This window comes from Aulonocara sp. 'chitande type north' Nkhata Bay, linkage group LG19, assembly GCF_057382095.1.
Source record: "Aulonocara sp. 'chitande type north' Nkhata Bay isolate Kocher_YH1m ecotype deep benthic linkage group LG19, A_spYH_male_GT1.1, whole genome shotgun sequence".
NCBI lineage: Eukaryota > Metazoa > Chordata > Actinopteri > Cichliformes > Cichlidae > Aulonocara > Aulonocara sp. 'chitande type north' Nkhata Bay.
The window spans coordinates 19158426-19174620 of NC_141362.1; the positions used below are offsets into that span (position 1 = coordinate 19158426).

The window sequence follows — 16195 nt, forward strand, 5'->3', positions numbered from 1 at the left end:
TGGTTACATTTTAAGAAATTTTACTTAACAGTATTTTATATGTTTTTAACGTGTTTTTATAAAGTTGATTTCAGTATGCACGGTAACAAGGTTGCAATAAGTGCTAATATTGGTGTTTTCTCAAAAACAGAAGCAAGTTGTGGAGTGTAATGCACTGTGGATGATTGCATGATTACTGTTCTAGTAAAAGTGGTTTAACAATCGTAAAAAACAACAACAAGAAACATGTATAAACAAAATGAACCGTGGATTTGTAACTATTTTAGATGTTAGATATGACATGTGGCATTCAAGGAGTTTAAAAAATCGTAAATATTGGCAAATACAATAAACACTGGTAGTCATTAACGGAGTCAACGGCGATAGCAATAAAATAAATAAGAAATATACTGAGATTTATTATTTTTGAATTCAGATGTGGTTTTAATGTAATACGCAGTTTCCTTTTTAAACGTTGTGAAAAACTAGAGTAAATAAATTTGTGAGTTTGGTACTTTCCGAAGATTAACCGCATATCCCTTTTTCTGTGTTAATTATTTGTTATATTAAATAGGTTTGAATTTTAGTATTTTGTCTTTGGGGCAAATGTAATTCACACAACCAACATATTTTTTTATTATTATTGTTTGTATGGATTATTTTCAAGTTTTTTGGGTGACCCAGTTAGCGGCAGTGAAGCGTTCCATGTTCAGGACACAAGAAGAACAACTTCCGGGGCGGGTTTAATGTTGATTGACAGCCATCCAGCGCAATCCTTTTCCCGTTAGCTCGTAGTAGCGGAGCGAAAATGGCGTAGAGCGGAGGTGTTCAGGAGAACAGGACGACAGGACCTTCTTCTCTCCTCGTTTGTGGTAACCGGGGAAAGAAGAGGGTCCAGAACTTTATTTCTTCGCCGCTGCGGTTTCTCTTAGTAAGATAAATCAGACAGTCGTTCGTTTGGGAGTCCTAAATGTGTCCTGGTAGCGGAAGAAACCCCCTCTCCTCCCCACGGCTTTTGTTTACCATTGTGTGCAACTGCAGCTCAGACCACAGAGGAAATATCTCTGCATCCTTTCGGTCTAACTCGCATCAAGGTCAGTGCTTCGGTCAGCTTTTACTTAAACCTCTGTCTTCACTTTTTGAAAACTGATGACAATTGCATGCCAGCGGACTTCTACGTTGTGTTATTTGAGTTATTTTAAGGAGTCGTCTGTACATTAACCGAAAGTCACACCATCGAAAATTGTTTGTCTGCATTAAATGACACTGTGTCCATTAAGCACCATAAGATTCTACTGTAATCTCTGTTTAAAGCTGAAATGATTCGTAATCGAATAAATTAACTTAAGGAGCAGAATCGATTGCAGCATTATATAATGCATTCATTATGCAGTACTGTGTAAAACTCTTGAGCCACCCTTCATTTCTATGAATTTTTTTTTCCACGGAGTCAACCTAAATTATTATTATTTTTCAAAGTGGCTTCAGGCTTTCTCTCCCTCCTTGTTTCCCTTGTTTGATGTTTCTTTTGGGGGGGTTTGACATTGGCTGCTTTTTCACTCATTTTCAATCCAGTCATGATATTTCATTTATTTGTTTAAGTGTTTAAGCCATTTAATAATCACCTCGTCATTGAAGCACAAAAAAGGCACTTAGCTCAAGGGATGACCTGTGTTCTTCTGTTTACACATAACAGACAGCTTAGAGAAAATAAAACAGATTTTTGGGACAGAACAAAACAAAGGCAGTGAACATCCAAAGAAGAGTTTTGAATTTACTTCAATATTGAATATTTACCATTTGCTGAGATAAAATATGAAGAAATCAAGAATGGCTTAAGATTTTTGTACATCACTGCATATCTAATTGTTCCAAATGCAATGAGAGAATGTGCTGAGTATAATTATGAATAATGGTCATATTTCTTCTATGAAGGTAACATGTGAATTGTTATTTTAGGAATAAACCGTCATTTAATGGAGTCATGAATCCTCTGCAAGTGATATTGCTTTGCAAATTTACCCCAGCAACACCAACATGTAACATCCGCCACCACCAAGACATTTGGAGGTAAACGGACACTATCAAGATGACCTCATTTGGGCTTCTGGGACACTGGTGCTCTCCTTCCTGCTGGGACATTAACCACTTCTCCTCCACAGCATCCCACGGATCATCAGTGAACACCATCTGTTGAAATTTTGGGCGGTCGGACTTGCATGATGCACACTGCTTATGCCTACATGTAGCCTAGTATTATTTTGTCTGCCTGAAAGTCCTTTAGAAATACGCGTGACATTCTCGTCAGGCTGCATGTAAACATAGTCTCTACTCTCCCAAATAGTAAGAAAGGAAAAAATTACTTCACCACAGTTACAAAAAACAGTTTGATAAAGAACAAAGTAACTGCTCCCAATTTTCTGGGAAACATAGCAAAAGACACAAGATACTGTAGCAAAGATCAAGGCCTGTGATTTTCATTAGACTCATTGGGTGTGTTAATGTTTTGTTTTTTGCTCTACCTCATTGCCATGGGAAGTCCAACAGCATGGACGAGGAGAGTGGTGAATTAGCTAAAAGGCTGTCAAGTGCCACAGAAAGTTGTATAATGTTGGATGATTAGTTTTGTTTCTGGGGGTCAAAAAGTGAGGTTGTAAATGGGAGAAGACTGAGCAGCACACGATGCACACTTTCACTCATTTTAGGTAAAACAAAAACAAAAAACCACTGAACCACTCAAACTGTGGTCTCCTATGCATCTGTTTTGCATTGTATTGTGCTCTCCTTTGTCAGGTCGGCAGGTGTTTCTTTACAAATAGCACATAGAGATAAAATTGGGAAGTTTTCCTTTTAATGTTGAGTCCTTTACGTAGAAATCTGGCAACTTGTATTATTTCAGATTTGTCTCCTGAAGCATTCTGATTCAGTTTTCCTTCATCTGGTCTCTTTCAATTTAAATTTTCAATTTAACATGTTTTTATTTAGTTTTTTCCCATGTAAATTGCTGGGAGGTTTTTTCCCCCCCTCCTGCATGTAGGGCGTGTATAATGGGACATTCAGGTTGAGATAGATTTTCAGTTTTGATTTCTTTTAAGGAATTGTGAGAAGATGCAATCAGATTTTCTTTATCAAACATGCTTTATCTCATCCAAAAACCTGGTCTCATTTTTCTTTTTCTTTATTTTTTTTATTTTAACAGAAGTAAAATGCAGTCACTTGAGGAAGAAAATGACAGTTTCCCACTGAATTACCCAGGTAATTATCTCAGATTTCAGAGATTAGTGAAATTACTCCTAGAAGAAGCTTTACATTTAATTTAGAGATCCACCCAATGGAATCAAACAAAGTCCTGCTTGTTTATTTTAATCTAGTGTAGCTTTTTCTTTAGGTAGATAGCTCATCTTGGTCTGTCGGACATTATGGTGTTTCTTTAGGATCAGCCGAACAAAAAAATTCTTCGCAGCTCAGTTGATGTTCATGCATCTAAACTGCATTCAGGTATGTATTTGAAAGCATAAACAAGTGGCAAAGAGTAGGCTGGTCAGAGCTTCTCATGATAATGGTAACGTAATCTAATGAAATGCATAATTGTTCCTCAAGTGAATGCATGCTGCTTCTGTGCATTTTCTTTCTTTTGTTCACGTTTGTGATTTTTCAAAGGAAAAAAAATCACATTTTACCGGGATTTGTGCAATATTTTATCCTAACTGTCATGTTGTTGACCAAACTGTATATTGTATAAACAAGTGACAAGTTGTTTGAAAGCAACAAAATCACCAATGTCTTCCATTAAGATATGTATAGACTCATGTGCATTAGCTTATTTAGCGGGACTGTGGTGCCAACATTATAGTAGCCGTGCATGACCAGTAGTGATGCTTGCTTCATGAGGAATAGTGAAATCGATTTCTAGGCTAAGCTGGAGCGCCAAACTTTGGAAACTATTTCAGCGAAGTTAAAGGGTGGTAGACTTAGGTACATTTAAATACACTGCATAGAGACACAGCTTTACTCTAAACTCTACTGCAAAATCTCATTTTCATCACATGGCTAGTTTGTGCAATCGAAATACAACTAATGTAAGGCACAATCAGGGTAAGTTAAGTATTTAAACAAGTCATTTACTATAGCATATATGCTTAAAATAAGTAACTTCTTTTATTTATGCACTATAAAGCATTAAAAGAATTAGTTAATATGCAAAAGCCAAAAATCTCTCAAGTCTCACGTGTGATGGTGACGAAGAAATGTTCTATTGGGAATGAGATTAAATTTAATCCTAGATTTGGATCTGATTGGTAAGGATCTGAAATTGACTTTTAGTCCTAGAATAATGATCTCTCAATGACATCACATTGTACATATTACCTCATAGTTTTGGGATTCAGAGCGTTATATTTAATTCCATAAAATTGTATTTGATTAGAGTTTTAGAAGCAATAACCTACAATAATGCATGAGTTTAGTGCCCGGGTGAAAGTGTTTTAAAGGTTTCTGTAGCATCACATGGAAAGGGTTATATTCACCCGTTTTTATTTTATTTATTTTTTGCTCATGCAGTCGATTACACTTCTTTCATTGGGGAGTTATGGATTTATCACTGAAAGCTTAGGATATTTTCTGCAGAACAAAGTGTATTCTAGAACAGCTGTAGCGTCATGTTATTACATCAGTACACGAGAGATGCTTTAAACTTCAATCGTAGCATTTTTACATCCATTCAAAGCCCACTTCTTATTTAGAAATAAATATTGAAGTAATTCTGTAACTGTAAAGGCCTCACTGAGCGAACTTGACACTTGTTTGAAAAGCACTTTCTCTCTCTATGTACTGACTTGCACCGTCATCATCTCCACCCTGTCTTGGATACTTTGTTCTAACAACCCTGTAATGCTCTTTCTTGGAATTTGTAATCAAAAATTTATAAGCAAGTAGACATCTAGCAACATTAATATATGGGTTTGAAAAATATGCATGTCTTAGCAGAATAATGAATGATTTGTATTGCATGCAATAATCCAACTTTGTAATGTGAATGAGTGTAATTAGGAAACTGAAATGTTCATTTTGGATGTTCTGTCAGGACTTGTTTGACACAACGGCTTTACAGACTACCTGCTAGTTTGATACAGTAAAGAACAGAGTAGTTCTCCATTGTGTCAAATATGACCTGACAGTGTAGCCACAGTGCAGCTGAAAAACAAATCAACCTTTGTTCCCATTAAGGAAAAAAAAAAAAAAAATATCAAGAGCTTAGGTAAGATTAACGACATCACTTTGTTGATCAACTTTTCCCACAGAGGACGTGGACTGTGTAGAAACTATGCACTCCAGAGGGAGGAAATGGGCATGCTTGTTATGTGTGAGCCTCTTGTCTGGTTTTGTATTAACTTTAAAAAGAAAAAAGAATCTGTATCAGAAGTTAAGCAATAAAACGCAGCATGGTGCCAATTAAATTTTTGGGTGTCGACTACAGTTTGAATGCCATATAACACAAACCAACAAACCAAAAGTTTGTTGTCCTTAATACCACTCTGAGGCTGGTTACACACCAGAAAATGATTACTAAAGGAAGATTTGAACCTAATTCTAGCTTGGTTTGAAGATTGTAAGCAGGAACAAAACCACCTTTGCTCTCACTGAACTGTTGATCCTAAAATCGTGGGAACAATTAACTTTATTAACAAAATAGCATTTACAGCAAATACATGAGATATACACTCACTGGCCACTTTATTAGGTTCAACTGCTTTATAATAGAATTATCTAAGCAGTCGATCACATGGCAGCAATTCAAAGCATTGAGGGCTGTGTTTGTTGTTGAGATGATCTACTGACGTTTAAACCGAGCGTCAGAGCGGGGAGAAAAAGTAATTTACTGACACTGAATGTGACATGGTTGTTTGAATGAGTATGGCAGAAACTGCTGTCAACAATAATAATTTAGATTAGCAGTTATGCACCCATTCAGGCTATGCAAAAAAAAAAAAACATGTCTTAAAACATAATATGTCCAGCCTTGAAGCAGATAGAGATGATCGCAGCAGGTGCCACTCCTCTCAGTAAGAGGGGATTGTCTTATTGTCATTATGCAAGCATAAGAAAATTAAGGCAAAGCTAAGAATGGGAAACTCAGGCTACAAAAACTGAACAACAGAAAGTTACGAGAACAAGAGGATGGTAGGGTCAGAATTTGGCATAAACAATATGCAAGTATGGATCGATCTCACTTTCATAATTAAAGGTTCAGACTGGTAGTGGTGGCCTGCACAGTCACCAGATCTCAATCCAATCCAATAATCCCTTTAGAATGTGGTGAAACAGGTCATCCACAACATGGATGTGCAGTAACTGTGTGATGCTATCATCTCTAAATGGACCAATATCCCTGAGAAATGTTTCAAACATCTTGTTGAATCTGTGCCATGAAGAATTAGAGTAGATCAGAAGGCAAAAACAGTACTGGCAAGATGTACTTAATAAAGTGGCCACTGAGTGTATGCTGTCCATTACAAACAAACTACAGTAAATCAAGATTACTTTGACATTTTAATTGAACTGAACTGAGCGTGACTGAACATTGACCATATCTCAAACGTTGGCAAGAAGTCATTATCAGCAGCAGAGAAGGGATCTGAGAAGCTGTGTCAACAACTGTTGCTATCATCTGTAACAATTGTTAATATCTGCATTCTGCCACCCTCACAAATACCTTGTGAGGGTACCAGCAACAATGTTTTGAACCAAAGTAACAATACAGGTGGAATGACGTTTATATTTCACAACAATGCCCTGATTTAACCTACAACAATTAAGAAAATGAATAATAAAAAGTAATTTCACTTAGTAGCTGTCAACATAGACTGTATATAAAAGATGGATGTTGGCACAGTGAGGTCCAGTTCTGAAGCATTCTGGTCAGCAAGCAACACATCAGAAGGGAGGGGTGAATCTGACAGATTAACCAAGGACACTTCATGGTCACACAGTAGCAACTAGCCTATCATAAAGCATACCATTTTGTTTTGTATCCTTATAGCCTAAGCGGGGCCATAATTTACAAAATAAAACAATCATGCTGTATTCAGTAAGACATAAAAATAGTGACGGAGGCCATAAACTCAACAGGAAAGCGGCAGATCAAAGAAGCGGGAGGGTTTTTCCATCTTTACCTTAAGAATTGATTTTTTAATGAGGAGGCGCCCTCTGCTGGTTCTTCTAAAGAATGCAGGTCTGTGTCCGGTTTAAGTATTCACACTCTTGAATGCTGGAGCTGCATCCATTGTTTACATACAATCTGACATATTAGTGTTCACTGATCTTCCCTTTATTTTCCGATGGAACAAACACATTTCAGCTCTAATCCATTATTAGTGATATAATTTTCTTTACAAGCATATGGAGGCGCATAAATGCCACCATCACCAAAAACCATCTACAGTACGCAGCAGACTGAAGAACATATTTTCCCTAATCCCAGGTTGAGCTGGGTGTCCTGTGTACACTAGTTGACCATATTACTGGTAACACTTCTGTCTACCAGTCTGTTCTTAATGCGTGACATCTGTTCCAGCTGTGCTTCAAACTGTTGTCTCACCTGCAACGGAAAGCAAGTAACACATTTATTTGCTCAGCAGAGGCAATTATAATTTATTTCATTCCTAACTGGATTGCTTTATGCACTAATCTCTTCTATTGTGAAGTGAGTGTGTGCACTGATGAACCACAATAAAACCCAATGAAAAAAGTAAAATTGGTTCTCTTGCTCCGACATGATATTATTATTTCAGTGTCCCACCTCATTCATGCTTTGTCTGAGCGGCTTCTGATCAAATGTGAGTGTGGATGCCTTCACCAAGGAGCTGCTGTTGAGGATGTAACTGCAGAGAGAATTAAGCAAGTTCTTGAAGATCGAGGGATGCAAAAAATAACTTCAATGAAATGGTTTCCATTAAAGAATGAAAAATATAATTACCACACACACTTATTTATAAAGTGAATAGTTAAACCTACTCATCAAGTGTACAACATATACAGGGTTTGTTTCATCTCTGACCTGAGCTCACAATATGAAGTGAACAAAGAAAGCTCATAAGCCACATGTTTATTCTACCCTCCCCAGACAAACATGTACACAAGTAGTCAATATGGTCGTGTGGTTAGTAGAAACCGGAGGGCTTACCAGTTGATGTTTGCTTTGTAGAGGAGAAAGATGGACCGAATCAGAGCCAAACGTGAGGGTGCTGAGTGAATGACTTTCCCCAGAGCACAGCGGCAGCCACGGCATTTTAAAGAGCTGTAGATGCTGGGAGTGATCAAGACATTCATTATCAACCTGTCTATACTACTAAAGTCTAAGCTGTGCTCATGACAATGCTTTGTGGTACAAAACAAATTTCCTCTACAAGGTCAATAAACGCTGCAGCTTAACCCTACTCACCAATTAGTCATTTCCCCTTTATGTTCTGACTCCATCTTGTCACTAATGACTACATCATTGGTTACTCCTAAAGAAAATTAGGTAGAAAGACATTAGGTAGAAATATCATATTGGCATAAAACTTTTGAAAATCATCAGTGGAGTTTAAGTATAGTACCCCTGAAAAAACAGACATTAAAAGAGCATTAGGGAGCAAATGTGGTTGTTTTTGTCACTCTGGCACGAACAGCACGTCCCAGTTGATCCCACAAGTGTTCAATGGTGTTGAGGACAGGACTACAGGCAGGCTATTCCATCCCCATCCATCCATCCATCTTCATCCGCTTTGTCCGGGGCCGGGTCGCGGGGGCAGCAGCCTAAGCAAAGAGGCCCAGACCTCCCTCTCCCCAGCCACCTCCTCCAGCTTGTCCGGGGGAATACCAAGGCGTTCCCAGGCCAGCCGAGAGATATAATCTCTCCAGCGTGTCCTGGGTCTGCCCCGGGGCCTCCTCCCGGTGGGACATGCCTGGAACACCTCACCCAGGAGGCGCCCAGGGGGCATCCTTGTCAGATGCCCGAACCACCTCAGCTGGCTCCTTTCGATGTGGAGCAGCAGCTGCTCTACTCTGAGCCCCTCCCGGATGGCCGAACTTCTCACCCTATCTCTAAGGGAGAGGCCAGCCACCCTTCGGAGGAAGCTCATTTCTGCCGCTTGTATCCGCGATCTCGTTCTTTCGGTCACTACCCACAGCTCGTGGCCATAGGTGAGGGTAGGGACGTAGATCGACCGGTAAATTGAGAGCTTCGCTTTTATACTCAGCTCCCTCTTCACCACGACGGACCGGTGCAGCGTCCGCATTACTGCAGCTGCAGCCCCAATCCGTCTGTCGATCTCCGGCTCCCTTCTCCCATCACTCGCGAACAAGACCCCGAGATACTATTCCATCCCCTCCACTCCCAAACAGACAGCAGAAGAAACTACACTAGAGCAAGTGCGCTGGCCCAAGTAGTACCAAAGAAGTCAACATCGCCAAAGCTTAACGATTATCAAACAGCTGCCCTCACGGCATGTGACAAAGGTACTGTAGACACTAATCTTGGCCCAGCTGAGACCACAGGCGAAATCATCTCTTGACCCTCAGCAGTTTGCACTACATCCTGCAGGGAGCTTACTGCCATCTAGACAGTAATGGCTGCACAGTGAGGATTACCTTCTTTGATTTCGCAAGTGCATTTAACACAATTTCATCTGCTGCTACTGAGAGAGAATCTACAGGAAATGTCAGGAAACACATCCACTGACAGACAGGTCACAGCACATGAGACTGGGGAAGTACTCCGTGTGTTTGGTGATGTTCAGTTCAGGAGCTCTGCAGGGGACTCTGCAATCTTCATTGTTGTTCACCTTGCACACCTAAGACACTGAGGAGTTTAGCTCTGGGTTGTGGCACCTACAGAAATACTCTAATGAGTATGCAACGGTTTGATTTTAGAGGCAGGATGGAGAGTAGAGAGCACTAGTGGATGATTTTGTGTCATGGCCTGGGAGGATTCATCTGCTTCTGAATATGAATAAGACCAGAGGGAATGTGATCTAGTTCAGAAGGTTCCTTTTGAGGTGGTGGAGGAGTACAGGTACCTGGGTGTCCGCATCAACAATAGGCTGAACTCTGCTGGGGGAGAAGACTGAATAAAGGCTGACTCTGTAACTGGCTGTAAATTGGAAACTTTGAGGATATTGTGATGAAACTTATCCATCATTGATAATCCACCACTGTGCTGAATAGGCAGTCTCTCTAAAAGACTGATTCAGCTTTGCAGCTACAGGAAAGGCATCTATCACCAGGCATACTACCATATTGCTATTGAATAATGTATTTATCATCTCATTGATTATCTTACTCGAACATATTAGGTCATATGATGTAAACAGTCGCCATAAAAACAAGTCAAAATCCATCTACTATGAGTTTAGTTAGCACTGTAAACTGATACTGCATTTAACACAAGCCCAATGCCTCAGCGAACAAGCTTTTAGAAATGAAGTGTACTTACTTAAGCACATAAGCGAGTCCATGCTTTTCATCTCTCCACAGACGCCTGTGGAGTCCGCCAGGACGGCGTTGCACTGCTGACAGTGGAAAGTCATCTGCTGTCTGTGCACTGTTCCTGTGACCGGCAGCTTTAAGTCATCGGTGTGTTTAATTAAAAAGCTGTCGTTAAATTCCATGCTTCACGGTGCCTAGCCAGCAACTTGGCCTCCTCGCGAATTTGAACAACAGAGGAAAGCACGCCCTCAGCGTAACCACGCCCTTACAAAGAAACGTGCAAGATACCAAATAACACTTTTCTACAAGTTTAACAAAAAAATTGTGACTGATTAAATTTTAATATTTTAAATGTATAAAATGTCTAATAAAAAATAAGATTTTAGAAAGAAAAAATAAGCATGAGGGATAAAAACAAAATCCCGAAAATGCACGGTTGTTCTGATTGGCTGAGAGGCATATCCGGTTAGAGTGAAGAGCCAATCAAATGTGTCGCGCTTCTGTGTTTTGAATCGGAGGGTAGTTTTAACCGACGCCGTTTGTGGTGAGGAGAAACACCGACGTGTGCGCGGATTTTTTTTCTTAAAAAAAGCGAAATAAACTGTCATACCGGCATGGATTTGGACTCTATGAAATATGCAGAATTGCGAAGTCTCGCTAAGGAGCTGGGACTCAAGGCGAACATGAAGGTAATGAAGCGGTACTTTTAAAAATTTGCTTCTAGCGGGGTTATGGTAGACTTACCTTGTATTCGCTAACGGTAGCTGGCTGTTCTCTAACGTCAACGTGTGTTGGGCAGACTACACTCAAATGCATTTTTTCCCGTTTTTTTTCGGCAACATTAGGCCGACAAACTTCTGAAGGCCATAAAGCAGCATTATCAAGAAGAAAAGAACAAAGAGGCGAAGGAGCAGGTAACTTACTGCTGTTTTGTAATGTATTGGCTTTGTTGTCAGCATCTCATGTGCACAGCGCTAATGCGTTTATGACTGTTCCAGGGGCAAGATATTAATGATGAAGCTCAGGAGAAATCTGAGGTTGTCCTGGATTCAGCTTGCAAGGAAGAAGTTTCCAGCACTACTGGGTTTGTGAACACACGTCGAGGTAAAGGAAAGGGTAACAAGAGAAAAATCTCTGATACTGCGACACCGACTAAAAGCGATGCCAAGATGCCTCCAGTTGCTGCAAAGGTATTATACATTACACTGCATTCAACATAAATACATCTGAAGCACTCTATATCCCTGTGCATAGGGTTGCTTTGCAGCTGTTTAAGTTCTTTGCATTCTGGAGGTTTAAAACCTTTATGCTTATTTTTCTTTTTAAGGATGACACTGAAGCTGATGCATTTACTGCACCTTGCAATGCCAGGGGTGGTAAGAAGAGAAAGGTGTCCTCTACAAACGATAAAGAAAAAAATGAGCCTCCTAAAAAGATCCAGACTGCTGACCGTGAGGAGCAGCAGCTACAGCCTGCCATTAAGGATGAAGCACCAGTGACTGCTGAAACAGGTTAGCAATAGTTGATAAAAGCTGATACACACTTATGTTTTCTTCCTTGGACTTTACGATCATGTACTTTTGCACAAATTTTACCTTTAAAGGTCTGTGTCCAGAAAAGGCACCAAAAGGGGCAAAAGCTGGTAGAATTCCTCGTCTCCAGCAGAAGAGTAAGCCTTTGTTGAAGCCTGTTACCCCCAGTAAGTTTTGTTTGTTCCTCTTTCAATGATATGGTTCTTTTTGTGCTTGATTCAGCAAAAGCTTTTTTGGAGTCTCTGCTATGTACAGCAGAGCCTGTCCTACTTTATTTCAGAGAAATGTGTACATTTTCCTGTTTTCTATAGATGCACAACTATTTTGCTTGAGTAAATAAAACCTTAATCGATTAAAAAGAAACCCCCCCCCCCCCCCCCCCCCCAAAAAAAAATGCATAAATAAATCTTTGAATATGTTATACATTTTATTTGTTTATCCAGATTTCAAAAAACTTCACGAGGCTCATTTCAACAAGATGGAGTCCATTGATTCCTATGTTCAGCGGAAGACGAAACAGATGGAGACGTACAGAAATTCAGTGAAGGAATTAAAGGTGCCAAATTATCTTGGCTTAGTTTTATTCAGGAAAAATTAAAGGTAACTTTTACTTGAACTTTGTCTTATTTTTATTTTTTTTTACCTGTAGAGTCTGTCAGACAAAACTAAACTGCTGCAAGTTGATGGCAAAGATCAAGTGGTAAGCACCACCATCTACTGGTCACCCACATTTGATGTATATATTGATTACTTCTGAAGCACACTAATGACACATGTATATAATCCCACAGAGGGCAAATCCAACTCGTGCTTCCATGTTCAGCCCTGCCCCAGTGAACAAGACACCAGGTGGCAAAAACCGCAGGCACACTGTGCTTTCAGCCACCAAAAAACCTCTTTCAAAGGAGGTCACCTCCTTCAGGCCGTCTGTTCTTTCTACTCGCAGGATCAATGTTCGGTGAGTCACCGTTTTATCCTCTGGCCTTTTGATACAACAAATCTAATGAATTTCTTCGGGATCTGTGTCTTTTAAATGGACAAAAGTACTGAGCCACAGTCTTTTAATCTTCTCATTAGTTATCAATCACTTTCGCACAGGTGTATAAAACTTATGACTTAGCGATGCAGTCTCTGTTTGCAAACACTTGTTAAATAATGGTTCATTCTAAAGGATAAACCTGAATTCAAGAGTGGATATTCCAAAATAAACTTTAAGTGGTATTGCAAAGTGGAAACATTCAAATTTAAGTTTTGTATTAAATCTAATGCTTTAACCTGTTAGCAGTCGGACGTACCGCCCACGGTACATTGGATGGTTTAGGGGACTAATTGGTTACGTACAAAAACTTATCAAAAAAGAAGCTAAACATGTTATATATATTTGGAAAGCTGAGATTCTCGTGATTCGAACGATGTAAAGCATTTCAAGATAGAATCAACATAGCAGGTACAATTAGTGTTTATGTCAGGCTGCCAACATCGAAAAAAAACAATAACAACTAGAAAGTGCATTTTCTGAAGAAACTGCAGTGTGAATGCTTGAATCTGAATGTATGCATTGAAATGAAATAATTACTGAATTTAAGTTAAAAATTTTGAATGAGATTAAAAAAAACCCCCGAATTTAACCTGAAAACAAAGGTGCTGAACTGCTAAAAGCTGAAGGTTACACAGAAGAAGAAGTTGGAAAAAAACTGAAAATGTTTTAAATGTAAATTAGAAAACCCTAAGAAATGAGAAAAGAACATTTAGAGTCAGAAAACATCTGAATGAATATTAAAAGGTCATATTCTTTGAATCACTGAATGACTCAAATGTGATCCCTCCACTTTGATCCACACAGTTTAAAAAGTTTAAATGCCTGAGCTTTGAAAGACACGGTGTTGGAAAGAGAACAATAATGGCGACAATTTGAGGGTAAAATGATGGCTGTAACACTGTGGACACAGCAGCAGTTGAAAGAGAAGTGTTTAAGATGAATCTTGGTACAGTGGCAGGCAGAGCTCGTTAAGCAGGCAGGTGTGAGCCTGGTTGCTATAGTGACTGCACCCAATGGCTCCATACACACGTACACAGACATGCGCCTCACTTTTGCTGCTTAAAATGAACAGAAAAGTCAGGCCGAAACAAATCGCTCCCAAATGAAAAGTATAGGTCGTATTGACGAAATTCTTTCACCGTGAGCGGCAGCAATGTCTAGTCTACCTAATTCTCAGTTTTCATGCCTGTGGAGTTTATTATATGGACGTGGTGACAGTGGAAAGACACCATGCTCTTCTGATTTTCAAACCAACCTTCTGAGCCGTTTTAACATTAGAGTCTATGGAAGAGTTGGAGGGAGGAGGCTGTGCATTGGTGACATTTATGAAAGAACCATAACACCTAGGACAATAGTAAACACATTGGATGAAAGAGGACAGCCATGGCTACGTTTTGAGGGTAAAATCATACCTGTAGAGCAAACGCTGCGGACACAGCAGCAGTTTTAAAAAAGATTTTAAGATTAATTTTTTTGCTCCTCTCACTCTAGCAGTTGAGCTGTCTCACTCTAGCCCCAACATTCCGTCCCATACACACCCATTATAAACTCTGAAACGGCTGAAAAAACATCATGAAACTTAAACTGGAACTGAAGAAAAAGTATAATAGATATTGAAAAGATAAATACAAGTTGAATAGTTGAATGTCTTGTCTTCGTTTTAAAGTTTGAATGGTGGCTCTATGTCAATGTATGTGGAAGTAGTAAGAGTTTAAAAATGAGTAAGTTGAATGAGGATTTGAAGGGTCTCCCCATTGAAATACATTATAAATTTTTGTTGAATAAAGTTGAATAAAATTAAAAATATAAATGTTAAAAATGAGAAAAGTAGAAGCATTCATGTCCAAAAGAATAGGAATCTAACGGTGTTTGAATGGTTTTTCTAAGTTGAGCGGTTTTGAAGGAGTGAGATGCCAAAAAACGTACGGAATATATAATAATAACTAGAAAGTGCATTTTCTGAAGAAACTGCAGTGTGAATGCTTGAATCTGAATGTATGCACTGAAATGAATTAATTACTGAATTTAAGTTAAAAATCTTGAATGAGATTAAAAAAAAAACCCGAATTTAACCTGAAAACAAAAGTGCTGAACTGCTAAAAGCTGAAGGTTACACAGAAGAAGAAGTTGGAAAAAAGCTGAAAATGTTTTAATTGTAAATTAGAAAACCCTAAGAAATGAGAAAAGAACATTTAGAGTCAGAAAACATCTGAAAGAATATTAAAAAGTCATATTCTTTGAATCACTGAATGACTAAAATGTGATCCCTCCACTTGGACCCACACAGTTTAAAAAGTTTACATCTCTGAGCTTTGAAAGACAAGATGTTGGAAAAAGAACAACGATGGCGACGTTTTGAGGGTAAAATGATGGCTTTAACACTGTGGACACAGCAGCAGTTGAAAGAGAAGTGTTTAAGATGAATCTTGGCAGAGTGGCAGAGAGAGCTCGTTAAGCAGGCAGGTGTGAGCCTAGTTGCTATAGTGACCGCACCCAATGGCTCCATACACACGCACACAGACATGCACCTCACTTTTGCTGCTTAAAATGAACAGAAAAGTCAGGCCGAAACAAATCGCTCCCAAATGAAAAGTAAAAGTCGTATTGACAAAATTCTTTCACCGTGAGCGACAGCAATGTCTAGTCTACCTAATTCTCAGTTTTCATGCCTGTGGAGCTTATTATATGGACGTGGTGACAGTGTAAAAACACCATGCTCTTCTGATTTTCAAACGAACCTTCTGAGCCATTTTAACATTAGAGTCTATGGAAGAGTTGGAGGGAGGAGGCTGTGCATTGGTGACATTTATGAAAGAACCATAACACCTAGGACAATAGTAAACACATTGGATGAAAGAGGACAGCCATGGCTACGTTTTGAGGGTAAAATCATACCTGTAGAGCAAACGCTGCGGACACAGCAGCAGTTTTAAAAAAGATTTTAAGATTAATTTTTTTGCTCCTCTCACTCTAGCAGTTGAGCTGCCTCACTCTAGCCCCAACATTCCGTCCCATACACACCCATTATAAACTCTGAAACGGGTGAAAAAACATCATGAAACTTAAACTGGAACTGAAGAAAAAGTATAATAGATATTGAAAAGATAAATACAAGTTGAATAGTTGAATGTCTTGTCTTCGTTTTAAAGTTTGAATGGTGGCTCTATGTCAATGTATG

At 39.1% G+C, this 16195-nt stretch overlaps 2 protein-coding genes and 1 long non-coding RNA gene across 3 annotated transcripts in view; 2 read left to right on the forward strand and 1 right to left on the reverse strand.

The window, feature by feature from the left end:
* Positions 1–727: 727 nt before the first annotated feature.
* On the forward strand, positions 728–5435 carry LOC147306825 (uncharacterized). The gene is made up of 2 exons (XR_015126373.1): positions 728–1073; positions 1939–5435. It is a non-coding gene; the product is annotated as an uncharacterized LOC147306825 (long non-coding RNA).
* oip5 (opa interacting protein 5) lies at positions 4509–12321 on the reverse strand. Its single transcript, XM_086274624.1, has 5 exons — positions 10454–12321; positions 8420–8486; positions 8162–8284; positions 7778–7859; positions 4509–7576 (listed from the first exon to the last, which is right to left on the reverse strand). Exons 1-5 carry the CDS (start codon positions 10626–10628, stop codon positions 7484–7486), a joined length of 540 nt encoding a protein of 179 aa, XP_086130750.1. The 5' UTR covers positions 10629–12321; the 3' UTR covers positions 4509–7483.
* Positions 10943–16195, forward strand: part of nusap1 (nucleolar and spindle associated protein 1) — a 45589-nt gene continuing 40336 nt past the window's right edge. The window contains exons 1-8 of the mRNA XM_086274620.1: positions 10943–11135; positions 11292–11360; positions 11445–11636; positions 11774–11957; positions 12050–12145; positions 12422–12534; positions 12628–12678; positions 12770–12936. Coding sequence (XP_086130746.1) covers positions 11061–11135; positions 11292–11360; positions 11445–11636; positions 11774–11957; positions 12050–12145; positions 12422–12534; positions 12628–12678; positions 12770–12936 — 947 coding nt within the window. The 5' untranslated portion in view covers positions 10943–11060. The remainder of the gene's footprint in view (positions 11136–11291; positions 11361–11444; positions 11637–11773; positions 11958–12049; positions 12146–12421; positions 12535–12627; positions 12679–12769; positions 12937–16195) is intronic.

What these genes read in the sequence shown, in the direction of transcription:
- oip5 (XM_086274624.1), bottom strand. Translation starts at nt 10,628, where the DNA reads ATGGAATTTAACGACAGCTTTTTAATTAAACACACCGATGACTTAAAG. An exon ending in AAAGGGGAAATGACTAATTG is followed by an intron (nt 8,285 to 8,419) that starts GTGAGTAGGGTT and finishes GATCACTCCCAG; the next exon opens with CATCTACAGCTCTTTAAAAT. An exon ending in TACAAAGCAAACATCAACTG is followed by an intron (nt 7,860 to 8,161) that starts GTAAGCCCTCCG and finishes TTCTCTCTGCAG; the next exon opens with TTACATCCTCAACAGCAGCT.